Source organism: Festucalex cinctus, chromosome 6 (assembly GCF_051991245.1).
Source record: "Festucalex cinctus isolate MCC-2025b chromosome 6, RoL_Fcin_1.0, whole genome shotgun sequence".
NCBI lineage: Eukaryota > Metazoa > Chordata > Actinopteri > Syngnathiformes > Syngnathidae > Festucalex > Festucalex cinctus.
Window position 1 is genome coordinate 12336482 of NC_135416.1, and position 26630 is coordinate 12363111.

The window sequence follows — 26630 nt, forward strand, 5'->3', positions numbered from 1 at the left end:
GCACCTTAAAATGTAATAATTTCCTGAAAATGTAATAAGATTTACATGTAATAAAACCCAATAATTTAACAATTTCACCAATAATGTAATGAAAAATCCTGACAGATATCCCTATTTTTTTTTTTTTTAACAGAAAATGTAATACCTTAGTTATTACATTACCTATTATAGTAGAGCAGTTCAAGTGGGCGGAGCTTACTTAGATTAATAAGTCTGCAGAGTTGGTTCTCTGTCAAATAATTCCAAAATCAGACAGTGTTAAAAAATACATTGAAAATTTTAACACCAAAATTTAACACTCCTGTTGTTGCTGGAATACAAAATGTGGAACTTTGGACTGAAAATGAATATCTGTAGTACATTATCTGTCAAGTTTTAAATTATCAGTTTTGAGAAAAAAAAAAAAAGGCCACCGGAAAATGTAAGAAATAGCCAATTACATTCTAGTTCAGGGGTGTCAAACATACGGCCCGCGGGCCGGATCAGGCCCGCAAAGGGGTTCAATTCGGCCCGCGAGATGATTTTGAAAAGTTAAAAAAAAAATAAAATTGTAATGTTGGACTAATTAATCAGCCGGCCACAATCAAAACATATAAATTTGTAATTTCACAAGCAGTCCTCAGATAAGCAATGCAACTTGTACAGGGAATCGTCCTGGATATCATTTTACACACAACTTAAAGTTACGTTTTTTTTTTGTTTTTTTGTTTTTTTTTAAATGATTATTTATTTATTTATTTATTTTTTTAATCATAGACCGAAAAACGTGTTAAATACGAAAAAAAATAATAATCAATTACTAGTAAGGATTAGCATCCTTTTCACGTCATAAATTGCGCCACATAATGTTCTGGGAACAATTTTTGTATATGCAAATCAGGTGGATTTAACACGTCTGGAACGTTTACCGGCAAAGTGTTGCCGCGTTCCATTTGCATTTGTGTTATTTTTCGGAACAATAATTACAGTTGAGCTCAGTAATTTAGGGCTGGCCCATGAAAATATGCGTATAAATGACGGCAATCGTTTTTTAAAGTTTTATACCGTTATTTTACTTGACGCGGCCCACTTGGTAATATATTTTCCTCCATGCGGCCCCTGAGCTAACATGAGTTTGACACTTCTGTTCTAGTTACAATGGTATTACAATATATATTTTTTTAAATAATTAGTTTAGTTTAGTTTTTTTTTTTTTTTTTTTTTTTTAGTTTTAATTATTTTATTGTTGAAATTAAGTGCAAATGTTATGACATTTTCAGGAAATTATTATCTTATAGGTGCTACATTCCCTTCTGATTACTCAAGTTTACATTACAAACTCAAATCTTCTTTTTATGTACTGTGTGTCAATGACTCCCACTGTGAGCTGAAATCTGATCCCGGATCTGTGATAAGTCCATTGATGTGTATGACGTGTCACACGCTCCCTGACACGTGTGCTGCTGATGACTAACCTGGCACACGGAGGGTCAGCATTTGTGTGTGCATGTGTGTGTATGAGACACTGATGTATGCCATTGTATAGCAGTGTGGTTGTGTTCACAGCTGCTTGTGTTCATGTACACGGGTAGCTTCTGCAGCCAGCGTCACGTTTCACATACTGTCAGTGATACGGGACCGCGCCATTGTACTCTGCGGGGGTATGTGCGTGCGTCAGCTCCCGTTACACAGCAGCCATCACACATCTAATATGCACACGGTGACAGAGGCAAAAAGCGACTAACAACTAGTGAAGCATTGAGGCAACTTTCAAGAATTGAATGCACGTGCACGCTACGCAGTACAGAATGGAGTTCAGAGGAGATTGACTTTTGTAGATTGGGACTCGGGTTGTCTTTAGTCACGCCCTCATCTTGTTGAAAATGAAACAGGTGGCACTAATTGCTTGGATCAGCCTTCTAGTGCAAGGTCAGTTTTGCATGATGGACCATCAAACTTTTTGTTTTATTTTTCTCATCCTGTTGTTCATCAGTGTCTCAGGGTGCCCGGGGACATTACGCTCGCAAACTTCTGAGTGACCTGATGGAGGACTACTCGAATGCTCTGCGGCCTGTAGGGGACACCGACAAAGCCCTCAATGTCTCCCTTCAGATCACTCTGTCGCAGATTAAAGATATGGTGAGTGGAAAGGAAATAACCTGTCAGTACTCATCGCTTCAAATCTGCCCCAGTGCATCATAAATGCACAGCTATGATACTCTACTTGACATGAAAACTCACTTGGGTTATGGTATCAGAATATTAGACATTGGCCAAGACTGTGCTACTGAAAAATATTGTTGCAATACCTATAAGAATACAGTAACGGTAATTTAGATACAATAAAAAAACTAAAAAAATTATAAAATAAAAATGAAAATGTAATAATATGCTGTAATAAATGTACACAATAGTGAGATTTTACAATAATTAGCTAGCAACTTTTTTTGCGAGTCATTTATTGTAAATTCTACAGGCAATTCTTTCCAGCATAGTGACAATAAATATTTCAAATTTAAATATGAGCATTTTGCACGTCTTTGCTGCCAGACAAGAAACATGTACAGCATTTCACTTCATTTTCAGGGTCAATTGTAAAAAACAATATATATATAAAAAAAAAAAGAATAAAAAAAAAGATGTAAGCTAACAACGCATTTATTGAAATGATAAAAACAAAACAAAAAGCCCATCTTCTTTTCCAAGTTGTACATCTGTTTAATATTTAAAAGTGCAGAATGTCTGCAATGCAAAACGAAAAAAAAGGCGAAACTAGACAGTAACAAATAAACTAACAATTTTTTATATATCAATTTAAATGAAATATTTTTTTAATAATTAAAAATAAATAATATGTTTTCATTTATATTCTTCTTTGTAAGAAGCCATCTGCTTTTAATGACTAGTTGATCAGAATAATTTAGGTTATGATGCAAATTACTTAGATCCTTGAAATATTATATTTCAACAAAAAGCCATCAAATGGAAAAAAAACAAAAAAACAAAAAGATTTATGTTGCATTGATCTTTAGCACATTATTTTGCCACTTTCTTGACTTGTCATTTCCAGCTAAATTATTACAGGACCATCATTTAATACAACTTAAAAAAAAAAAAAAAAAAGAATAACTCAGAAAACAATACACAAAACTAAAATCCATCCAAGATTAGGAAACTAGAATCAAAGCATGTTCTTTGTCTGCCAAGATATTTTTTTTACTAACCAATAGCAGTTTTTTAGCTTTGTTTTTTTCTTAAAAATCTAAAAAGGTGTTATTACTTTTTTTTTTTTTTTTAAACATTGGGCTTTTTAGGCTAGCTAGATGTTATCATGTTTTCAAGAAATCTTGCCAAATCCTAATGGCAGACAGATTCTGATTGATTTAAGTAAGCTTTTTTCCCCCCTAAACTGGTCAGATTAATGTTGAGCTAAACTGTAGCTAGGGTTAGCTCAATTAAACGTGTTAATTTCACTGTGAGTGTATCGTTTTGAAAACTGCTGTAACCTTGAACCAGTGGATGAATTTCTCATTTCTTTAAATAATTGTAAATGTGAATCATTTTGATTCAGTTGAATTTTCTTTGTGTGTGTGCAGGACGAGCGAAATCAGGTACTAACCACATACCTGTGGATCAGGCAGGTGTGGCACGATGCCTACCTGAAGTGGAACAAGGAGGACTACGATGACCTGGAGATGATCAACATCCCCAGTGACCTGGTTTGGAAGCCTGACATCGTCCTTTATAACAAGTTAGCAAACTCCCCTCAAACAAAGTCTTGTCCCTAAAAGCAGTCGTATTTCCATCTAACGTGAGTTTGATGCATGTTCAGAGCAGATGAGGAGTCGTCAGGTCCATCCAACACCAACGTGAAGCTGCGCTACAACGGAGAGATCGTGTGGGACTCCCCAGCCATCACAAAGAGCACGTGCGTGGTGGACGTTTCCTACTTCCCGTTTGACTGGCAGCAGTGCAACCTCACCTTTGGCTCCTGGACTTACAATGGGAACCAGGTGTGGAAAAAACCCTTGCTGGTTTCCTTCAATTTTTCTGGAGGTGTCCCTCAGGAAAAAGCATTTATTGCATTTGTTTACATTCAGTTTTGTCTGTGACACAGGTTGACGTTAGCTTGGGGATGGACAGCGGCGACCTGTCAGACTTTGTGGAGAACGTGGAGTGGGAGTGTCACGGCATGCCAGCGGTGAGGAGCGTGATGATGTACGGCTGCTGCTCGGATCCTTACACTGAAGTCACTTACACCTTGCTCCTCAAGCGCCGTTCCTCCTTCTACATCTTCAACCTGCTCCTGCCTTGCTTCCTTATCTCCTTCCTGGCACCGCTGGGCTTCTACCTGCCGGCTGACTCCGGGGAGAAGGTGTCGCTGGGGGTCACCGTGCTGCTGGCGCTCACTGTCTTCCAGCTGCTGGTGGCCGAGAGCATGCCGCCAGCAGAAAGTATGCCCTATATAGGTTAGTGTTATTCCAATTGATAGGTGATTGTTCCAACAAAAAGTGTCTCAAGATGATGTCGAGACCTTTTATATTGTCTATAGGGCATGTCTATAGACGTGAGTCTTAAATTGGAAGTCAACCTTAAACTTTTCTTGACAATATGTTATATGTGACCTCACTAATCTAAACATGACATTATGATTAATATTATATTTGTGGAATAAGAGTTATGAAGCAAAATCCAGCCATTTTTATCCATGTTAGGGGGCGGCCATTTTGCCATTTGCTGTTGACTGAAGATGACACCAGTGTTGCTCAGAGCTCAGGCAACGACTAATCACAGCTCACCTGGTGTCTAAAGCTGAGCTGAGCCAATCACAGCTCACTTGTTTTCTGAAGCTGAGCTGTGATTGGTTGTTACTTGAGACCTGAGCAACATTGATGTCATCTTCAGTCGACAGCAAGTGGCAAAATGGCTGTCCCCTGAAATGGATCAAAACAGCTGGATTTTGCTGCCTAACTCATATTCCACTAGCACAATATTAACTGGGCTACCATATTTAGACTAGTGGGGCTGCATAGAACATATTATTGGCAAAAAATATTTGGGTTGACTTCCGCTTTAAGATGTCTTTGGATGTCTCTAGAAAATATGAAGATATGTTAAGATGTCTTAAGACATTAAGTGTCTTCAAGACAAAAATCTGTTTGGGGGCATCCCATGTGCTACTCTGTCAAGGAGTGAGGTCTTCAAATGTTTGTCTTAAGATGTCTTGTTGTACCAGCATTTCTTGATTTTGGTTATTAAGACATCTTAAGGCATTTTGAGACACGATGCCTGGCACAAAGGGTGACCAATCGTCCTCATTTTTACCTCTATCACAACAACAGAGGGTGTGAGGGTGTTACACTTAACAAATTCCTTCTTCTTCTCTAGGGAAATACTACATTGCCACCATGACCATGATCACAGCTTCTACATCCCTCACCATCTTCATTATGAACATCCACTTCTGTGGAGTCGAGGCCAAGCCCGTCCCTCACTGGGCTAAAGTCCTCATCATAGACTACATGTCCAAAATCTTTTTTGTTTATGAAGTCGGAGAGAATTGCACCACTCCCGAGTGTGAGAAGAGCCCTCTGTACCCTGACGATACCACGAGTGACACAAGCTTTGACCCTGACAGCTGTGACATCCACCATCTTAACAAACACGGCAAAAGCCAACATGGAAAACAACAAGAAAATGGCCAAGTAAGCAACAAACATCATTCTAAAAGCCACGCCTCTCGATCAGAGGGGAAGAGAGAGGCAGTGCAGCACTACCAGCATTACGTCACAAATGATGAGAACTACAAGGCTGCTCCTCATCCTCCATACCTCCAGCATTTGAACGGAGGACTGAAGGAGCAGATTCTCTATCCTGAGGAGAAATACCAGATCCCGGCTTGCCCCTGCAGCTGCCCCTGCCTCCAACATGTACAGGTACAACAGCCAACTTTGCTATAGGGATCATAGCCACTGTTCATTTATGAAATTTCAAGGGATTAAAGCAGTGTTTGACTCAAACCTAGCAATAATTCTTACTGAATCATTTCAAAGGGCCTAAATATGAACAAAAAGTCACAAAACTGCTATCCCATTGCTTTGTGCGGATAACACTCATATTGAGATTTGCAGTTATTTTGTTAAAAAAAAAAACATACGCAATGGTTGTGTGTTGTATATAGTGTAACTGTTTTCAATTGACAATTCAAAGCTTACTTCACAAGTCAAAATGGCGGCCTTATGCTGCATTCGAGGAGGGTTTGTGTCCCATTCCCCCCACAAAGCGTTTTGAGGTAAATGTAAACAACATACATGTAAACACAGTCATACCAAATCACGTTGTGTCCCGCTAACGCAGTACACGCCAAAGGTTTGGACACATCTATGAATGAACACGTGACGTTATGTACTTAACAAAAAAAGTCTAGTTTCTTCAAAATAGACACCTTTGCTCTGATTACTTTTTTTGTACACTGTTGGCAGTCTCTCACTGAGCTCCAAGAGACCTGAAATTGTTTTCCAACAGCCAAGGAGTTCCCACAGGTGAGAATGCCAAAAGCAGTAAACATGTAAAGGATGGCTATTTTGAAGAAACCAAAATATAAAACGTGTTTCCAGTTATTTCACCTTCTTTTGTTGTTATTAAGTACATAACTCCACATGTGTTCGTTCATAGTTTTGATGGATTCAGTGAGAATCTACAATGTAAATCACAAGTCATGAGAATAAATCAAGCGCATTCAATGAGAAGGGGTGTCCAAACTTTCGGCCTTTACTCTGTCTTGTATTTTTGTTTGCCTTGAACGCTTTGAGGTAGTTACTGACACAAACCAAGTGGGATAGACCGTCTCCGTCCTTGAAAAGTGTTGGACTTTGGATCGCTGTAATTTGATTTGTGATGATTATTTTGATTTGAAAATGTGATGAAATGTTTGACTGATGCGTGGTTTGTATGCTAGTCACCAGTAAAAGAAAGGCAATACGCCGTGGGAATGAAGCGTTGCATTGTGGAAATATAAGAAATATGGCTGCCTGGATGTTCGGAATTGTCAATTGGCAAGTCTAAAAATTCAAAAGTGATTTTTGTTTGTTTGTTTGTTTAAATTTAACACAAAAATGAAACTGCTGGATTTTTTTCTGATTTCAATTTTAGGCTCAGATCAAAAGTACAAAAATCCATAAATGGGACTCATAGACTTTAATATTAATTTGGTTGGGGTTATGTGACCAGGAAATTTGGTAACAAACATTGGCAAAGATACGCCAACGCTCGCGTTCATCATCAGTCCAGATCACAACCACAATCCATAAAACGATCAGCCATTTAGTGCTTCTCCAAAAATTGTTATGCTCCCCAACCCCCATCCCAAGAAGAACAAAATATTTTGTGTGCTCACTGTCCGCGGGGACTATAATTAGTAATAAGTGCACCTCTTTAGAAGTGCTAATACGCCACATGCACTCTCTGACAATGAGAGCGCCACTGCCTCCTACTGTAGTGGATGTGCAATTACACGTTATTCTACTAAAAAAACTAACAAAAATTCCCTGAGGTCACATAGGCTACTTTGTCACTCCTTTATAGGTAGTGAAGAACATCCAGTACGTGGCGAACTGCTTCCGTGAGCAGAGGACGACTTGTGTCAAGGCTGCCGAGTGGAAGAAGGTTGCCAAAGTGATGGATCGATTTTTCATGTGGATCTTCTTCGTCATGGTGTTCCTCATGAGCATCCTAATTATAGCCAAGGCATCCTGACAGTTTGTTTTCAACACTAATCCTCAATTATCCCCCGAGTCGCCTAATTCCCTATCTTAAAGGTGGAATGAATCGGAACTGTGTATCTACAAAGGAAGGCGTTTCATATGTCAGTATTGTTCGGTGTTTGCATGTCACTTTGTTCCCTGTGGCATTTTGTTGGACATATCAGACTGCAAGGCACTAGTAAAATAGGCCACACCGAGACGCTTCATGGACTCTCCATTATTGATGAACTGAAAGACAGGCATTCATCTGTAAGTACAACAATATTGAAGCTTATTGGCCACTTTATTAGGTGTACTTCAAAGTCCCACACTCCACTGTAACACTATCATCACGTCTGCTATCCATGCTGGTTGATGTAATAAGAAATACTTTACAGACTTTGATCACATTGACCACAGGCAAATTATGCAACTTCCCTCAAACTGTTAGCTTACTGGGTCTCCAATTCATTTGGACCATGTCCTTAAAATGTAATCTTAATGATAAGAAAGGTCTTAGAGACTACTGAGACAATCTTGCTCAAGATGTTTGAATCATGGCTGATAACAGAAGGTCCAAGAGGTCTCTCATGTGACTGAGCCTCCACACCAATGTGTTATTATTCTTCACTCATACCGGCCAACAACCTGAAGCAGCATGCCATCCTCTTGCAAGCAACTGTCTACCAAGACAAAGCCAGGTATGTATTTTGTCACTTTCCTCCTCAATTTCAACAACTCAAAAACCACTCCCAAATGCATTTGTAAATCCAGGTGGAAATTCATCTCCCCCTTTGTCAGAGATAAGACTGGTCCTGCTGGGGAAGACCGGTAGTGGGAAAAGCTCCACCGGCAACAGTATTTTGGGTCGTAAACTCTTTGATGCAAAAGTCAGCAGCTCTTCCATCACCTTGCGGTCTCGGAAAGCCTGTGCAGAAATCTGCGGAAGGCACCTTGTGCTCTTGGACACTCCGGGAATTCTGGACACTTCGCAGACTCCGCAGGAGGTACAGAGAGAGTTAAGGAAGTCTGTTAGTCTGCTCTTCCCAGGGCCGCATGTCTTTCTCCTCATTATTCGGATCTCGCGGTTCACTCAGGAGGAGATGGAAGCGGTGCGTCAATTCAAACAGGCTCTTGGTTCTCATGCTGTACAATTATCCATTGTGGTTTTTACCCATGGAGACTGCCTGGAAGACGGAGTTTCTGTCAAGCAGTGTATGATAGACATGTCCCCATACCTGGAGGAACTGGTGTCAGAATGTTCAGGGAGGTACTGTGTCTTCAACAACCAAAGTTCCGGGAGCAAGGAGCAGACATCTGAGCTGCTCGCCATTGTGGATCGCATGCTGAGGGATAATGGAGGAATCTGTTACACCAGCAAGATGCGTCAGAAAGCAGAGGAGGATCTGGCCTGCATGCAGCGGGAGGAGCGCAGGTTGCTGATTCACAAAGAGAACCAGCTAAAAAAGAAGCACGAGGAGGAAATGCGAGTGAGGTATGGAAGAGAGTTTGAAAACCTTCAGCAGAAAAGGGAAGTGGAGATGGAGGAACAAGAGATGGAGAAGAAGGAAGCAATGAAAGAGATTCAGGAGATGCCGATCCATATGGAGGAGGAGAGCAGGGAAGCTCTCCAAGACAGATTGGAACAAGTTACCAAAGTACTTGAGGAAGTAGCTATGAAGGAGAAGATTTTAAGACAATGCATGGTACACGTCATGAAAATATATAAAGTGGAAATTGAAAGGAAAGAAATGGACATCAAACAGACCGAAGAAATGAAGAAAGAAGCTTTGCAAAAACAACTGGACAAACTCTTCCAGAGATTGGAGGAGGAAAAGGAGCAGGAGAAGAAAATGGAGGAGTTGCTCAAACATCAGCGAGAGGTTTATCGGACGACACAAACAGAAAAACAAAGAGTGGGCAAACTAAAAATGGAATCACTCATGCAGCTGCTCAAACTCATCAAGGGGAAGTCAGACGAATATAAACGCATAGAAGCGAGCCTCAACAGGCAGTTGGAGGGATGTGAGAGAGAAGCGTGTTCCGTGTATTCGTCACAGCTGAGCAATGGGATAATCAGGAAGAACTGTGAAGAGTCGCAGCACAGCACAGCGATGCATGTGACTGGATTTGTGCATGAGATGGGACTGATGGGGCTTAATGCATCTCTGCAGCAAGCCAGGAATGCATGTTATGTACAGTAACACGTTTCTTCTTCAATAACTCATCTTTCAGCAACTTCCTGTGTGTACTTTTGGATACAGCAACCTGAATTTTAGTTGTTCATTTAAAACTTCGTTAGTATGCACGCATTGATGGAGTCACGAAAAAGATCACTAAAAAGATCACTAAAAAGATCATCAAAATATTTGACCACTTAACACTTGGGCGTGCAGCATGAGTTACCCTTCCCCACCATAACAAGGCTGAACTGGTTGGATAGATGGCTAGTTAGCGACTACCCTAGTCTACAAATGGGCGGCTTTGATCAATCCGGCTATCTGGCACAAATGCCAGTTTACTTATATTTGACCAATTTCTACCTATACAGCATGCACTTAGCTAGCTCGCTAGCTATGCCCGCAACCTGAAAAATTATTTTTCCTGCCACAATTTACCAAGCATCTTGCTGTTAAATTCCCAAGTGTTATATATATAATATATAATGTGTTAACCCTGGCTAAATAATGTGTGCCGCCATGTTTAATAAACAGTTAACTTTCTCTGAAGTGTCTCTTTTATGTGGATCCCCCGGTGGTGACGTATGGGGTATATGCCATGGAAGAGGCGGCACGTGATTTTGCACATCAGTTTGTTTCCGGTTCGTTTCACGACGTGTGGGCTGCGTCAAAAATACTTGTGCTTCCGACTTTATGCCCCTCGGTTGCGCGTTCGCAACCCGGACCGGAAATAAACTGATGTGCAAAATCACAGCATGTGATTTTGACAGCATGCTATTACATTTCACTAAAATGTAGCACGTTTGAAGTAAAACATCCATCCATCCATTTTCTTGTCCGCTTATTCCTTACAAGGGTCGCGGGAGCCTATCTCAGCTGGCTTTGGGCAGTAGGCGGGTTACACCCTGAACTGGTTGCCAACCAATCGCAGGGCACACACAGACGAACAACTCACAAGCACACCAAGAGACAATTTAGAGCGCCCAATTAACGTGCCATGCATGTCTTTGGAATGTGGGGGTACCCGGAGAAGACCCACGCAGGCACGGGGAGAACATGGAAACTCCACCCAGGAAGGCTGGAGCCCGGACTCGATCTTGCATCCTCAATACTGGGGGGCGGACGTGCTAACCAGTCACCCACTGTGCTGCCCCTTCTTAAACATTTAAATACCAAAATAGATTTTTTTAATTTTTTTTAACTGAAAATTGATTGGCATGTGACATTTTTGACCCAGTTACTTTGGCTGTTGGGAATAACTGAAATACAGTACATTATTAATAAGACTACAAATCCAGAAACAGATTTGCACTGTACATTGGAATCCATACAGTACTATGTGGAAGAACAAAACGTTAACCCACAGTTTTGCTGCTGTTCTTGTTTTTTTAAATAAATGTATTAGTATTGTTCTCATTGGTGGTGGGCACATCAGTAAATTTCACCTGCATCATTCGCTCGTGACAGGCCCGTCAGTTCGTCATTGTTATTTTAACCATGCTTCCGTCATCGCTAAAATACAATACACCACTATTTTTGGACAGTCAGTAGCAACACACAAGTTTACTCATGTAGAAAATGTCTGGACCACTTAAAACATACACGCAAAAAATATACAGCATATACATTCTTACAGGCATGTTATTGCTCCTCCTCCTGCTTCTCCTCCCCAAACTGTCCCTTGTAGCTGGTGTACCCCAACAGGGACATGTTCCCCTTAAGGAACACCAGCTTCTCGAAGTTGCCGCCATACAAGGCGGCCTTTTTTGGCTTGAAGATGTTGCTGGCTTTGGCGAACATCGTCTCCACGGCAGCAGAGCTCGGGAGGGGGGTGTTGTACTTTATGAATAAGTCTACCCACGCTTCCCTGTGCGCCTTGGGGAACGCGGCCCAGGAGAGGGCTTCCCGCTGGGGCTTCCAGTCCTGGATGCTGGCTAGAAGCACCTGGTCCACATCCTGACTGATCAACATCTGGTCGGTGCCAAACAGCTCCCTGTAATCACCAATAGCTGTTTAGTTCAGTTTTAAAAAAAATGGGAGGAATAGACAATAGTTAAAGCTTTGAAAATAAAAATGATGATCCCTTACTTGAAAACTCTGTCCTGGTGGCTCTTCACTTGAGGTTGGGCCTGAGTTGCCTGTTGCTGCTCCGTAGACTGCACCATAGCCTTTAGCTCTTTGAAGATTCTGTCCTTGATGGCGTTGGCCTGGTCGGGGACGATCTTCGACAGGACGGCGGGGGTGAATGAGGGGTGCAGGGCCGAGGCCATCAGCAGGTCTTGGTCCTCAAAGAGGGAGACAAACCTATCAATGAATCAAAGATCAGCTTCAAATGGTGAAAACATAACATCGTCAATATATAATAAAAAAAAATATACACCCACGCACCTTTTATCAAAGCCTCTAAGAAGGGACTGAACCAGGGGCCTTGCATAGAGCAGCTCGCCCCTCTGCTGGTGCTGCAGCCATCTCTTTAAGACAAGGAGTGTCGGGAGGAGGATGCCCATGTAGGCGTTGTCCTCCCCCTGTAGACTGTTCAGGGTGTCCGCCACAGGCTTCATGACATCCCAGTACTCCTCCAGGACCTGAAAAGTTCAAAAGCAAACTAGGTGAGTTGCCGACTTGACCGTGGCCAAAATTGGCTGTTTTGGCTGAAAAACCTATATGGTCACCAGGTGGTTCATAAATATAAAGTAAGAAAACGTCATTGTTTTGCGACCCTCATGAATTAGGGCTGCTCGATTATGGGAAAAATAATAATCACTATTATTATTTTTATTATTTACGGGGCGGGGGTGCAACGTGGCTCCAAATATGCTATTAACTTGCAAAACGCGGGTCAGCTACAGAAAATGGCTGCTTGTCTAGCATTATGAATGCCATAACTTTGGCGTTCATGGCTTTAGCCTTGTTGGGTTGTTAGCTTAGCGCCGTTAGCTGCTGCAGCTGCTCCCTCATTCACGTTCGTTCAAAACGGCTCTGCCATAATGACGGATTTTCAGGTGAGTAAAAGCCTTCTTTCCCCCTCTTAGAATCCTTGCTGAAAATGTTTTGATCTTCTGCCATGTAGAAGAAACACCACACTGTGAGGAGGACATGTTGATTGCTACGTGCTAGTCTAGAAAGTAGTGTGGGGCGAGCCAAGCCGGCCGGCCTTTTTTTTTTTTTTTTTGAGACCGGACTGTCTACAAGAACGAGAGGCGTGATAGATGATGTAATCAGCGTGACATGGTCTCTTTACATCCCTAAATAAAACTATTTGTGACATGTTATATTTACCTTTGACTTAGTATATAGGGTTAGTATGTATATCGTATATCGATATTAAGCCAAAATATATCGGGATATGAGTTTTGGTCCATATCGCCCAGCCCTAGTGGAGTGTATTAATTGAATTTCGATTAATTGCACAGCCCCATCATGAATTAAATGAACATGATGTTTTTTATACCCTGACATCCTGATCCAGAATTGCCGAACCTGCCTTGCCCCCGGGCTGATTAATTATGATGTCGTTGATGGCCTCCACCTGCCGAGGCAGAGACAGCACCTCCGATAGCAACTTCACACTGTCAAGGTAGGAGTTCCACCTACAGCTAGAAACACATTTATTTTCAAATACACAGATTTAATGGAATTGATGGTTGGGATTTTGGTGAGAGGAAAAAAACAACAACAGTAAATTATGTAGATATTAGCGTTGGCGATGACGTACAATTTTCAATTTGACTAATTTTGAAAACGTACCTAACTCCAATAGGCGCTGTCAGCGTCCTCTTGACGACATCCTTGATCTGATTGGCGACAACGGGGCACTCTTTCTGGAGCTTCCACAGGTGCCGGGCCTTGGCGATTGCCTTGCGCCAGCGAGTGTTCCAGCCCACCACCACATTGATGTCAACGGACATCATGAGGCCCAGAGTATGCACGCTGAAACAAAATTAATATTGAAACACGTTTTAATATTTCTTTATCAAATGTATTTTTGACAATTCCTTTAGTAAGTTGCACCACACTTTCAAGTTAAAATCTTCAAAATCCGTTAATTCTTACCTACAGCGGCGGTGAGTTGGCAGAGTGATCTGAGGATCGGCGTCCTCGCCGTCTAGTCGTCCCTGGACGTCCCCGGGCTCTCCCAACACCTCTTCTTCAGCTTCTTCCTCAACCTCCTCCCGCTTCCTCTCCGCTTCCCCAAAGTTTGCGCCGTTGTCCGTGGTGATAGCTGCCACCTTCTGGACAATCGCAAACTCCTGGTGGACGTCATGGATGACTCTCCTCAGGAGATAATCTTTCTCGCCGACCTGAGAGAAACCGTTTGGTTCAAAAGATTTAAACAGCAACTATTAGACTTAAAATGTTACACTACTGACTAAGTGAAATAATTCCAATCAATATAACAATGTGTAGTTATTTTTTTTTAATTCAAACATTGTGCCTTTTCATTTTTACCTTCAACTCCCTGCATGCCAGTGTGGTCATCTTCCTCTTCAGGCTGAGCCGGTCAATCCAGTGGACAGTCATGCCCAGGAAGGTTCTGTGGGAAAAATATGAATTTGCAATATATTGCGAAAAAAAATCAATATCGCAATATATTGTTGCGCTCTCTGTTACAATAAATTATTGATACACTAACAGTAGATATCAATGTAATGTGTCCAGTTGTGCAGTGTTATGTTATAAATGTTTATGCAGTTTAATTTGTCTCACTTTACAATGTTTACAGTTAAAAGACTAAGAGGCAGTGAGGCACTGTGCAGAACTTTGTACATTGTACAAAGTTTTGGCATTGAATAAATGCATACCGTAATTGCCGGACTATAAGCCGCGACTTTTTTCACACGCTTTCAACCCTGTGGCTTATACAATGATGCGGCTTATATATGGATTTTTTTTCTGACAGCCGCCAAAGGCGCTCAAGCTGAAAAGGTAAGAGTGAGACAGGTGGAATATATGTGTCGAGGAAGACGCAAGTTTAATGTAACTTGCCGCATGACTAAAATGAGCATAAACAGACCCTGATGATTGAAAATACAAGAAGTCTCAGTGACTTTTACCGGTATGTTGTTTTTAACCAGCCCTGTTAGTTACTACCGTATTGCTGTGTTACTGCCGCATCACAGGCACTGTTTGGAAAGAAAAGCTAAGGTATATTATTAAACCTTTGAAAACCCTTTCTGTGTACCGTCTTTCTTTGTAAATATCTCATGTTTCAATGTGGGCACATGAGGCTTATAGTCAGGTGCGGCTTATGTATGTACAAAATGCCTTTTCCTTTAGAAATGTACTGAGTGCGGCTTATAATCAGGTGCGCCTTATAGTCCAGCAATTACAGTAATTAGACATTTTCCTTTTTATGGGCATTTGTTTGGCTTTATCAGTCACATATCGTAATATATTGAATTTTTTTTTTTTGACAATATAAAAAATCGTAGACATCGTGTGTCGTGATATCGATATCGTGAGCCATATATCGTCACAGTATCGAATCGTGGTTTACCCGTATCGCCCCACCCCTAATGTTCAAACATATTTGTGAATATGTTCAAACATGTTTGCGAGTATGTTCGAACATACTCGCCAGCCAAAAATGTTTACTCCACATTAGCAGCGCTACGCTTCCGTATTATAGTACCTCCTTTGCACAATACATGTAAAATAAATTAAGAACAACAATGGTTTTTACATCAATTGTATTTAAATGTTTAATGCCTCTGGGCATTGTATCTAAAGTTTTTTTTTTTTTTTTATGCCGTTTAATTTCAGCAAAACCATTTTATGACTTAATGCTTTTTTAATTACCTGCCGAAACCCTGATAATGTAATAGATGTATGTTTAATATTTCATTTATTATAAGCATAAAATGGTGTAAAGTGTAATATGATATGATGAAATAAATATTTGTAGTCATTTTACCGGTTGTGCACCGTCCAGCTGTCAGCAGTGGTTGCCACCCACTTCTGCTTGGACAGCAGTTTTTTGATCGCCAGCTTGGCCTTGTCCTTCATCACATCCAGGTCCCTCCTCAGGGTCTTCCTGGACACGAGTTGGAACTTCGGACTGAGGTAGGAAAACAACTCCCTGGTGTAGGGGTGCTCACAAAGCTTGAGGGGGGAAAGTGTCTCCACAAACCACCTGCAAATAGACACTTTAGAATTATTTCATACATTTCTTCATAAACCTCAATGATTAACCAAGTTTAAATACTAAACATGTAAATAGAAGAACTTGAAAGTGAAACAAAACTGCAAGATAATGCCACTATTTTGTCCATTTTATTTGTCCCCACCTTGTGAACATGTGCCTGGCCTTGTCCTGGTTGAGTTTGTGCGTGAAAGATTCCTCCATGGAGAGCCGACTCGTGTTGGATGGGCGACCACGCTTGCTGTTTCCAGCCAGAGCAACTTGGAGCTCAGCCTCCTTTTCAGGGTGAACCTAGTCGAACAAAAAAATGAAAATTGTAAGTAAAGTTTATTAAATTATTCTTGCAAAATTAATTGTACGATGTATCTTGTACTTGATATTTATTCTGTATCCAAGTAGGAAAGTATAACTGCTTTAATTAAAGTAAACGTTCAGGTTTTCAATTTTTACTCACGTTTTGATAGTGCAGGGTAAGATTGGCCCTAGAAATTGTTGAGTAGGTCACCCACTCCTCTTTGCACCCAGTCTGCACGCACCTGGCCAAGCCCGTGTACATCTTTTTCTTGCCCTCGCCTTCAATTTTCAAGAACTGTGCAAAGACATAAAACCTAACAACAAAGGACTAGTGAGTGGTCAAATACATTTGGTACGCGACCAGCTCAAATAAATATTAAAAATGAAACGTTCTTACATTTCACAGTTGTGGAGGTATTTTTTAAGCGTCCTGATGGCCCCGGCGGTGTCATCCGTCTCCTCCAACTCCTCCGGATCTCCGAGGGGCTGCGTGTGACTCAGAGACTCGTCGCCATCAGACATGCTGGCGTCACTGAGCTGGCTCTGTTCCGTTTCGCTGTCTCTGTCATTCACAGGTGTGCTGGCTATGAAGCTCATGCTAATTTATTCTATGAACAGGTCTATCACTCAACACACACAAGCGCAGCCAAATGAAGTTAAAATGGACACACACAGCAAAGTGATCGGTGAAATGAAAACAATAGCCAATACAACCACAGGTCACCATGTTGACTAGTGATGTTCACACTTCACACTTATTTTTTCTGTTGGAGGAGACAGAGCCCCCACAAACAAAGTACACGGCGCGTCACAGTGACAATTTTACGGCCCCTCCCACACTCTCCGCCATGACTAACACATGATGGCATCATTTGCATATAAAATTGTTGCAAGTACACCTCTGCAGAGGAGGTAATACTGCTTGTGCGTTCGCTGACAATGAGAGCGCAACTGCCACCTACTGTAGTGGATGTGCAATTACACTTTATATTAAAAGTATGGCAAATAATAATAACTAAAAAAAAACATGTTCCCTGGGGTCATACTAACTGAGAAGGTTAGTGACAGTTTGAGTGATGGCCAAAAATCCTGTTTCTGTCAGTCATCTTTAATAAATCTGATATTTTTATTGTAATAAAGACTAATTATTGCTTTTTTTTTTCTTTTTAAAGATAATTGAAAGGGACGTTGAAAAAAAAACTAAGCACAAATTACATCACAATCACAATTTTTAGGTGAAAAAAAAAATGCTATTTGATTATTTTTCGTAATTCTCCACCACCTACTTCTGTTTGGACAGCAGATCAAAGAGATCGTCCATCAACTTGTCCAGGTCTCTCCTCAGGTCCTTCGGGGTCTTCACCCTGAATTCAGGACTCAGGTAGGCAAACAACTCCCTGGTATAGGGGTGTTCACAAAGACTGCGGGGGGAATGCGTCTCCACCAACCACCTGTAAATGCAAGTTAAGAATAATTTCATACGTTTGCTAATAAACAATGTTTAATTGCATTGGCTGCATTCTAAATAAAGTTGTCAATTTTAAATACTTAAAAATACATCATCACATTTAAAACTGAAAGATATAAGTATTTTTCTAGGTTATTATTCCTCACCTTGTGAACATCTGCATGGCCTTGTCCTGGCTGAACTCCCTGACAGGTCGCCCCATGGCGGGTTTGCCCTTTCTGGGGGTAGACTCGGCGAGCTGCTCCGAGTGCCGGCCACGTCTGCTATTTCCAGCCAGTGCAGCTTTGAGCTCGGCCTTCTTTCCAGGATGAACCTAGTTGAACAAAAAATCATTTGTTAAAATGTTTATTACATTTTTGTATTCAGTATGAATTGTACAACACGTTATACTTTATATTCTGTATCTAAATAGGAATGTCTGTTTTAATGAAAATACATTTTAAACCTTTAAATGTTAACTCACACATTGATAGTGGGTGGTAAGATGGGCCCGGGAAACTGATGTGTAAGTCACCCCCTTGTTTTTGCACCCAGGCTGCATGCACTTGGCCAAGCCAGTGTACACTTTATTTTTGCCCTCGCCTTCAGTTTTCAAGAACTTTGAAAAGATATAAAACCTATTGAAAAAACAAAACAATAAAAAACTGAATTACACAACGAACGGGCGAGTGGTGATCAATTCTTTTCAAATAAACTTTATTAAGTGACGCAAGCCGCTCACATTAAATACGAAAAATTTGAATTTCTTACATTTCACAGTTCTCGAGGTAGCCTTCAAGCTCACTGATCGCCTCGATGTTGTCCCCATCCACTTCATCAGGATCCTCCAGGGGACGGGTATGACTCAGAAACTCGTCACCATCCGACGTGCTGATGTAACTGTGCTGGCTTAGGTCCACTTCACTTCTAGGTTAATAAAAGCTGTTGTTAAGTTCTGTCATATCCATCCAAATGTTATTGTGAGATGTAATTTTGGTTTTCGGGTTCAGATGAAAAAATCACTTCTGTTGTTGCTTATTCCGAGTTCTTCACAATATCAAACTGTGATCTGCTTGGGAGAGGTGGGACATTCTGGACAATATTTTGAGCTGAATGGACAATGCTGCAACTTGTGCTCGCTTAGCAAACTTTTGTATTGACCAATTATGGCAACGGATGAAGTTGTCGTCGTCGTAGGTGATAAAAGAATGAATATCTTTCACAGCTAAAAATGCATGAAGCGCCTCTCGCTGTTTTTCTTTAAAAAAGGAAACTTTGGGTAATTCTACGAGAACAGAATTAATTGCAGCATCCGTGCATTCCTCCACCAATGTCGCCATATTAGGTTTGTTTGTTTCCCATGGCGCTAGTTTGTTTTCGTCACAGAAGCATACCGTGTCCCCAAATGCACTGTTGCTTTGTGATTGGTGGTTCAGGTTGGTGAAAATCAGCGTGATTGCTACAAGATGGATTCTAAGGAGTTTGTGAACTCACAAATACCACGAGAATTCAGCTTGCAGGCAAGGTTACCTGGTCCTGTCCTGGCAGAACTCCTCCCCCATGGAGAGCCTTCGCCTCTTGGTCTGGAAACGCTTGCTGTTCTCACCCAGCGCAGCTCTGAGCTTGCGCTTCTTTCCAGGGTGAACCTATTTGAACAAAAATAATAAATAGTGGAAATAATGTTGATTAAATTATTACAATCAGAAGTAATTGTACAACAGATTTTATACTTTATAATTATTCTGTATCTAAGTAGGAAAGTCTGTTTTAATTAACTCATTTGCTCCCAATAACGTGTAAATACGTTTTTTAATGTTCTAAGTGTCCCAAAGACATATTTATACGTTGTTTTTTTTAATGCTAGAGCATACAGAAGGACTTGATGCAGCCTCTCAACTGCAAATAACGGTTGCAGAAATGGTAGTTATTACACAAACGGCCACCAGGTGGCAGCAGAGCAAAGGAGATCAACCAGGGCCATGTAGAATAAAAGCTCAATTACTTACAATTTTAAATAGATTTGTGAAAACTGATTAAACTTAGCTCTCTTCTAATGCTAGTTTCTGCAAAACGGAAACAGATAGAAACATACTTTTTTTCCTGATGAAAGAAGAGACTTTAATCTTTCTTTTGATTGGTTCCATGCTTTTATAGCAATAGAATACAATATTTTATGGGCCTTGCAAAATCAGTAAAAATCCAGTAAAACAGCCGGGAGCGAACGGGATTGCTTCTGTGAAAATAGCTGGGAGTGAATGAGTTAAAATACATTTTAAACTTTTAAATGTTAACTCACACATTGATAGTGGGTGGTAAGATGGGCCCGGGAAACTGATGTGTAAGTCACCCCCTTGTTTTTGCACCCAGGCTGCATGCACTTGGCCAAGCCAGTGTACACTTTATTCTTGCCCTCGCCTTCAGTTCTCAAGAACTCTGAAAAGACATAAAACCTAAAAAGAAAAGGATTTCAATACGTAGTTAATTACGTGATGACATGATGAGTGGTGAAATAGTAAAACAAACAGACAAAAAGAACTAAATTAAGACCAGTTCAAATTAAAAATGAGATGTTACTTTTCGCAGTTCTGAAGGTAGCCCTTCAACATGACCTCGGCCTTTTCCTGATCATCAGCGTCACCTGTCTCCCGCACCTCCTCAGGATTCTCCAGGGGTTGGGTCTCAAGCAGAGATTCTGCAGCATCCGACATGTTGACGTCACTGCACTGGCTCGGAAGCTCACGCTTCCCTCCTTTCAAATCTATCTTGTCGACGTACAAACTACAAGCTAGCACACTATTATATTAAAACATCTAAGCATTAGCCTTGTCGCCGAGCGTAAAGCTCCGTGCAGTCACTTAATGATGGGTGCTAACCGGGTGCTGCTGCAGCTGCTGCTGCAGCTGCTGCTGCTGCTGAACGACCTGGCCGAGGAGGCAACACTGATGGCCGGCGCTCGGTCCACCTTTCGATCTCGAATTGGTCTTCTGTGATGTCCCCTACGCACAAGTGGAATAGCGCACAGATGCACTACAAACGGGAGCCTGCCTCAACGAAATCGCTGGAAAAACTAATGCATACTGATGTTCCGCCCGCCTCCATGTTGGAAAGAGACCGGAAGAGGCGTGGAAGCGAAGGCTGGAAACCACTGATCTCTATATAACATGACATAAAATGTAATACACAGATCAGTTCTGGATTTTAAACGCTGCATGCTCTGCTGCACCAACCTTTGGTTATTAGCGCCACCTACCGGACTGGAGTGTGGAGCAGTCGACAGGCAAACTCCCTAAAGCCACCCGAAATGATTTGGTTGTATTTCTTTTTTTATTGACGATGATAATAATAATAATACTAATAATAATACTAATAATAATACTAATAATAATAATAATAATAATAATAATAATAATAATAATAATAATAATAATAATAATAATAAAATACCCTTTTTTTTCTCTCAATCAAGCCGCCACCAGAATATGGTATCATTCTTTTGGGATTCAAACACCCATCATGGACAAGGTGCCTTGCAGGAGAGGCCTCTTTTGGTAAAAAGATGTATTTGTGTGGAAAGTTGTAAAACGGTTTAAGCACAGTAATGATCTAAATGCTGTTGTTTTAAAAATTAATTTTATTATTTGTCCTGTCTCTTGACGTGACGTCGGACTTGTCCATGCATGCCATTTGTTTTTTTTAAATTACTTTTTTTTTTTTTTTTTTAAATAATAAATAAATGTCATTTGTGACAAAAAAGGCAGCGATAAAGAGTGTGAGGTAAATATTGGTTTTAATTAACAAACATCAGTCAGGTAACTGACATTAGTCTGGGGATAGAGATGGGATCTATAAAGCACAATGCACACGTGTAGAGGTGGGGGACATATTTATCTGTTACACAAGGTGCCCCTGTACAGTTGGAGCAGGAAATTCTATATAACATACAGATCAGGATCCAAGTCTACGGTACAAAAACTTAGCAGCAACATGTTAAACATCAGAGACCAAGGGGCTAACAAAGTAGTTTCATTTAGAAAAAGTCACAGTATCCTTTAAGCATAAATTTGTTAAAAAGGTACAAACAGTTCTAGGCATCCTCTAGGGTCAATGCTACTAGTCACAAGATCTGTGTTTCGTATACTCTAATATAAAGACCTTCTGGTAATGGCACAGTACAAACTCTCAGGAAACGTGACAAAAATATACAGCGTCCTCACGTCACATTTGCAGATTAAAATGTAACCGAGGTCTCTGGCAAGCACAATAGATAAAAAAAACAAAACAAAAAACTTCTCTTCAACCAAAATAAAGGACACCATTATGTTAGTTGAGCTATCTTGACAGATTATGTCTTTTTAATACAAAAATAAGGACAAATATAAATTAATATATATTAAAAGAATCAGAATTGATACATGGGGAGGACCTACTTAATAAGTACAGGTATTTATGATACAATAAATACTCATGACTGGGGAGTACTGTATAGTGTATTGAACCTGGAAGGTAGCAAATAACTCTTCTACGGGTGAGAGTGTTGTTCAGTAGCTGTATGAAAGAGTTTTGAGGATTGTGTACACAGTCTCTTTTGTGTGGTGATGAGTCGAACATGGCACGACCAATTCATGTTTCTCCTCCGACACGCGACTCTCTGAGGATGCCTGCAGGGAAGTCTTCAGAGACCATCGGATCCTCCAGGGAAGAGACAGTGGCGGAGTCATCGTGATCGATGAAAAGAAGTAGATGCAAGGAAAAAGTCAACTCTTTTTTTTTTTTTTTTTTTTTGTCTTTTTCTCCACTTCATAATAAAAAATAAGTCTGTTTTTGTACTTTACAATACAATTCAACATCCCCACCGAGGAAGCATCAATCATCAGTCCAGCACTGACAAGGAAAGAAACTGTAAAGTTTCTTTTTTCTTTTTTTTTTTCTTTTTTTTATCAGGGTTTTTAAAAAAAAAAAAAAACTGATGGAAGGCTTTGTCAGGATCTCAAAGAAGAGGATGGGAAGCAAGTAAGGCGGGCAGGTACACAAAACATCTTGCAAAGAGAAAAGTCTTTTTTTTTTTCTTTTTTTTTTATGTGGAACACTTTGTACAGCCACACTTGACGATTTTCTCCACTTCCTGAACAAAAGAGGAGCCGTCAGTGCACTGGAAGGTGTATTTCCTGCGTTTGCTGCGGAGGGGGGTGCAGCAGGTCCCTTGTCCTTCTGCTCCCCCCGGGCAGCTGCCCCTGCACTCTAGACGGGAGACCTTCTCCTGGGTTTGGCACGCCGCGTAGCCTTGCTGTCTCTGGTAGACATCTCGGAGCCGTTCCCCTCTGCAGGCCACCTCTGCAAAAAAGGAAAACGTCAATTACACTAGACAGAACCCTTTTTTTTGTTCAGCTGTTTTTAACAAATTTTTGGCTGCAAAATCCAAAACATCAGTTTTTCTCGATCACATGAAGTATTTTATCAATAGGATCCCTTATTTCATAAAAAAAAAACAAGAAAGAGAAAGTTTATGTATGTAAATAACAATTGTTACAAGGTTTGAAAACAACAAAATAGCATAAAATGAAATTGAACTTACATTGGTATGCCCGTGGTTACAAGGTTAAGAGAGAAGCCAGCACCAATTCTCTTAATTCCTACTATGCTAGCTTTCTGTTTGAAGATATTGATAGTACTGACACATTGAGAGTGTGTCTCAATTGCACAAACAACTTAAATGAGTCCAATCATAACCAACTCTTACTACAGTCTTACTACTGCTGTGGTATTTTGCTTATCTGGAGGGTAAGCTGCAGAGGAAAAAAAACTTGGCGTGCTCGAAAAAAAAACATTGCAATTTTGGAAACAGCATGCCAATTTTAGTTTGAATTAGCATACAAAACATACTAAACAGATTTTTGTTTTAAATTTCCCAGTGTTTCCCACTATGTGGTCCAATTATAACGAATATGACATAAAAATGGATTTTAATGGCACAGAACAACACAGAACAAGTGAAGAGGATAGTAAAAGATGAAGAGCGCGTAAAATGAAAGGACAGACTCAAAGCATGTGTTAACATCTTTTTAAAAAATTAAATTATGTTGTCATGACATTTATTGTGTACTAAAGCTACATAAATTGTTTCAAGAGGATAAAATGTAGGCTATGTTTGTAAAATTTAAAGGTTTTCATAAATAATAATTATTCATAATTTATTCTGTTAGGTGCTGGGCTTCCTTGCCTTTAAATCTAAATTCTTCATTTTGGAAAATTTTCTGCTTTCAACTCTGTGAAAACAATTTGGGGATGGCCATTTTCTGTTGCCAACATCACAAAGTCAGGTCCGTTACTGGCCCTTTATTATGGGAAAAAAACACTTTTTTTTAGTCTCCTCTCAACCAGTTTGAAGTCTAGTGTAGTGATACATTACACATTTTTAATAGTATTTGGGTTTTCTATTTCATTGTGGGCCGATATAATAATAATAAAAAAAGATTTTCCCAGTGTGAGAAAAAAACAAAAAACAGTAAATAAAACACAGTGGATGAAAACAGGATAAACTACATGGAAGGATCATGTAGTCTCACCTGAGTGACCCCTCGTGTGGGATTAAGCGGAAGCTCGGGTGAAGCTGATTTAGAAAAGGAAGGCGTTACAAGAGTTAATGCAGAAACAAAGATTGTTAGATGTGCACACACACACGCCAAAAATACTTTTTAGAAGGGATTTTCTCTTAAATAAAAAGCTATATATAAGTTTGTGATTATGAAAGCTCAAGACATGTGTTAGTTCGTAAACATCAATCAGCACAGTATTATGATTGCCACCTTTATCACACGCTTCTCCGGTGTATCCGCTGTTGCACTCGCAGTATGCCTTGCCCAGTCCCGACACTCTACATTTGCCGTGTTTACAGCGAGACAGGCTGCAGGGATTGGTTGCTTCCTGGTCCTGCTCGTCACAGAGGACGCCGCTGAATCCGGGCTGGCAGCGGCAGGAGTAAGAGTAGGAGTTGATGGCCAGGCAGGTACCATGGATACACCTGGGGATTAAAAAAGAAATAGCAGAAAGCATGTTTGCGATAGAATTGGAATGAGTAGAGCACAGGCCCAACTTTTAAATGAAGAAAGTGAAAATAAACTCTTATTCAGCATCCTCAATCAGGACCTTTACCAAAATGTACTGATTTCTTCTCCAGCCATTTTAACTGTTTCAGATTTTCACTCTTTCTGAAATTCCCTAAACTAACATGAGGTGGCGCCAAAGCCCAGTCCAAATAGAAAAGTACAAACGTTAATCTGGTGCATTGCAATTATGTGAAGAAATGAACTAACTATAGTCCAGGATGCAAAAAATAAATCAAATCCTCTGTAAAACATTTATTTTCAACAAATCATAAGAACTAAATGAGCTAAATGGGATCCTGAAATTTCTATATTCACCCATCATCCAACTCACTTGTTGCCATCACAGGGGTTGTTGACTTGCTGGTCGCAAACTGGTCCTGTCCAGCCCGGGTGGCAGGTGCAGGTAAAGCCCCGATGTCCCGTCGGGTAACAGTCCCCCTGGACGCAGGCCCCTCTCTGGCAGGGCTGGCAACCGGGCTCCACCCCTTGACCGAGCCACTGTCGAGTGGTGCTCTGTGCAGCGCCGGCGTCCGCGGTTCCTGACCCCGACCCCAGCCCCGCTCCGAGGTCCTGGAGCTTCCCGTTGATGTAGAGATTGCGGAGACAGCCGTGGAAGCTGGTGCCATTTCGTCCACCTGAGCTGTGCTGCAGGGCTGACAGACCTCCGGATGCCGAAGCCCGCTCTGGCATACCTGCAATGCAAGCACACAGTTCAAACACAGTGTTCATTTCAGTAACAAAAATTAAACAGAAATATTTTTGTTAACACAATTTTCATGAAAACTAGACTAGACTAAAACCCTCATTAATAAACAATAACTGGGACTAAATCAGTATGCATTTTCGTCGACTAATGAAGACAAGATGAAAATGTACTTCACTTAATAAAAACTGGACTAAAATCTATGGACATTTTAGTTCATGAGTAAAGACGACACAAATTATTGTCTGCTAATCTGTCACTGTATGTGGTCATGTGACACCGATCTGCAGCTAGCGAGTGCTACATGCACAAACAGGAGGTGGATTCATGGTAAAGTTGAAAATCCATCCATCCATTTTCTTGACCGCTTGTTTCTCACAAGGGTCGCGGGGGGTGCTGGAGCCTATCTCAGCAGGTACACCCTGAACTGATTGCCAGCCAATCGCAGGGCATACAGTGACGACCACCGTGCACACCCCCAAAGTTGAAAATAAAATTGTAAATTATAATTAGAACGTAGCATTAATCCAACTGATATAACGTTCCAGCAATATTGCTAATCCGACCCGCTAACTAATACTGGCTAATTTACTAGCTCGTAGCATGGAGCCATAATAGCCACTATAATTCTGTGTGTAAAGATGTTTCTCATCAAAATGATGAGAGAAAATTTTTATGTGTAATAGTTTAGATCCGAAATTAACATTATCTGCTAACAAAAAAAATATACATGGGTAAAATGATTGTCCTGACTCAAACTAGACTAAAATGTTGACAGTTTTTGTTGACTAAAACTAGATGAATAAAATTCTGTTTTCTTGGACAAAAATAAAGACCAAAATGCTAGATTTATAGTCGACTAAAAATTGACTCCATAAAAACGTGACGAGATTGACTAACTGTGATAAAAAGCAAAATTAAAACTGGATTAAAACTGACAAAATTTAAAAATGTTTGATAAAATTAACATTAACCGTTTGGAGGATGCATGTTAGAGCGGGAAAATATTATAGTCCTCAGTTTGATACAGTGCAGTTTTA

At 40.6% G+C, this 26630-nt stretch overlaps 4 protein-coding genes across 17 annotated transcripts in view; 2 read left to right on the plus strand and 2 right to left on the minus strand.

The window, feature by feature from the left end:
- The first annotated feature begins 1442 nt into the window (after positions 1-1442).
- chrna9a (cholinergic receptor, nicotinic, alpha 9a) lies at positions 1443-7744 on the plus strand. Of its 3 annotated transcripts, none has more exons than XM_077524448.1 (8): positions 1443-1908; positions 1973-2118; positions 3576-3730; positions 3812-3992; positions 4097-4180; positions 4253-4448; positions 5368-5915; positions 7564-7744. In XM_077524448.1, exons 1-8 carry the CDS (start codon positions 1863-1865, stop codon positions 7732-7734), a joined length of 1527 nt encoding a protein of 508 aa, XP_077380574.1. In that variant the 5' UTR covers positions 1443-1862; the 3' UTR covers positions 7735-7744. The 3 variants fall into 3 exon arrangements, with proteins under 3 accessions (XP_077380574.1, XP_077380576.1, XP_077380573.1); XM_077524450.1 differs by having other exon boundaries at positions 4355-4448; XM_077524447.1 differs by having other exon boundaries at positions 4097-4448.
- A 101-nt stretch (positions 7745-7845) lies between these two features.
- On the plus strand, positions 7846-10444 carry LOC144020713 (uncharacterized). Of its 2 annotated transcripts, XM_077524451.1 has the most exons (3): positions 7846-7991; positions 8376-8422; positions 8496-10444. In XM_077524451.1, the coding sequence occupies exons 2-3, from the start codon at positions 8380-8382 to the stop codon at positions 9923-9925; spliced, it is 1473 nt and encodes a 490-aa protein (XP_077380577.1). In that variant the 5' UTR covers positions 7846-7991; positions 8376-8379; the 3' UTR covers positions 9926-10444. The 2 variants fall into 2 exon arrangements, with proteins under 2 accessions (XP_077380577.1, XP_077380578.1); XM_077524452.1 differs by lacking the exon at positions 7846-7991 and having other exon boundaries at positions 8282-8422; positions 8523-10444.
- A 1000-nt stretch (positions 10445-11444) lies between these two features.
- Positions 11445-20922, minus strand: LOC144020710 (uncharacterized). 4 transcript variants are annotated; one of them, XM_077524446.1, is made up of 19 exons: positions 20658-20921; positions 20359-20476; positions 20081-20234; positions 19315-19430; positions 18556-18711; positions 18269-18422; positions 17952-18118; positions 17624-17788; positions 16735-16899; positions 16498-16651; positions 16189-16334; positions 15816-16034; positions 14351-14435; positions 13955-14202; positions 13649-13831; positions 13353-13497; positions 12290-12486; positions 11990-12205; positions 11445-11894 (listed from the first exon to the last, which is right to left on the minus strand). In XM_077524446.1, exons 2-19 carry the CDS (start codon positions 20388-20390, stop codon positions 11543-11545), a joined length of 3054 nt encoding a protein of 1017 aa, XP_077380572.1. In that variant the 5' UTR covers positions 20391-20476; positions 20658-20921; the 3' UTR covers positions 11445-11542. The 4 variants fall into 4 exon arrangements, with proteins under 4 accessions (XP_077380572.1, XP_077380570.1, XP_077380571.1 ...); XM_077524444.1 differs by having other exon boundaries at positions 20359-20577; XM_077524445.1 differs by having other exon boundaries at positions 18556-18708; positions 20359-20922.
- A 630-nt stretch (positions 20923-21552) lies between these two features.
- slit2 (slit homolog 2 (Drosophila)) overlaps positions 21553-26630 on the minus strand; it is a 109852-nt gene continuing 104774 nt past the window's right edge. For 7 of the 8 annotated variants that reach the window (XM_077524312.1, XM_077524310.1, XM_077524307.1 and 4 more), the window contains 3 exons: positions 25219-25579; positions 24588-24802; positions 21553-23115 (listed from right to left, as the gene is read on the minus strand). In XM_077524312.1, the coding sequence (XP_077380438.1) occupies positions 22859-23115; positions 24588-24802; positions 25219-25579 (833 nt within the window). In that variant the 3' untranslated portion in view covers positions 21553-22858. Of the gene's footprint in view, positions 23116-24347; positions 24392-24587; positions 24803-25218; positions 25580-26630 lie in introns of all 8 variants that reach the window. The other variant, XM_077524313.1, reaches the window with a different exon arrangement.

Excerpts from the sequence above, each read along its gene's own strand:
- chrna9a (XM_077524447.1), top strand. The coding sequence starts at position 1,863 with ATGAAACAGGTGGCACTAATTGCTTGGATCAGCCTTCTAGTGCAAG. Across the intron at positions 1,909-1,972 it reads GATCAGCCTTCTAGTGCAAG|TGTCTCAGGGTGCCCGGGGA; the intron begins GTCAGTTTTGCA and ends GTTGTTCATCAG. Across the intron at positions 2,119-3,575 it reads TGTCGCAGATTAAAGATATG|GACGAGCGAAATCAGGTACT; the intron begins GTGAGTGGAAAG and ends GTGTGTGTGCAG.
- LOC144020713 (XM_077524451.1), top strand. The coding sequence starts at position 8,380 with ATGCCATCCTCTTGCAAGCAACTGTCTACCAAGACAAAGCCAG. Across the intron at positions 8,423-8,495 it reads GTCTACCAAGACAAAGCCAG|GTGGAAATTCATCTCCCCCT; the intron begins GTATGTATTTTG and ends TTGTAAATCCAG.
- LOC144020710 (XM_077524444.1), bottom strand. The coding sequence starts at position 20,492 with ATGTCGGATGCTGCAGAATCTCTGCTTGAGACCCAACCCCTGGAGAAT. Across the intron at positions 16,652-16,734 it reads TACCTCCACAACTGTGAAAT|GTTTTATGTCTTTGCACAGT; the intron begins GTAAGAACGTTT and ends CTTTGTTGTTAG. Across the intron at positions 14,436-15,815 it reads AGCTGGACGGTGCACAACCG|AACCTTCCTGGGCATGACTG; the intron begins GTAAAATGACTA and ends TTTTTCCCACAG.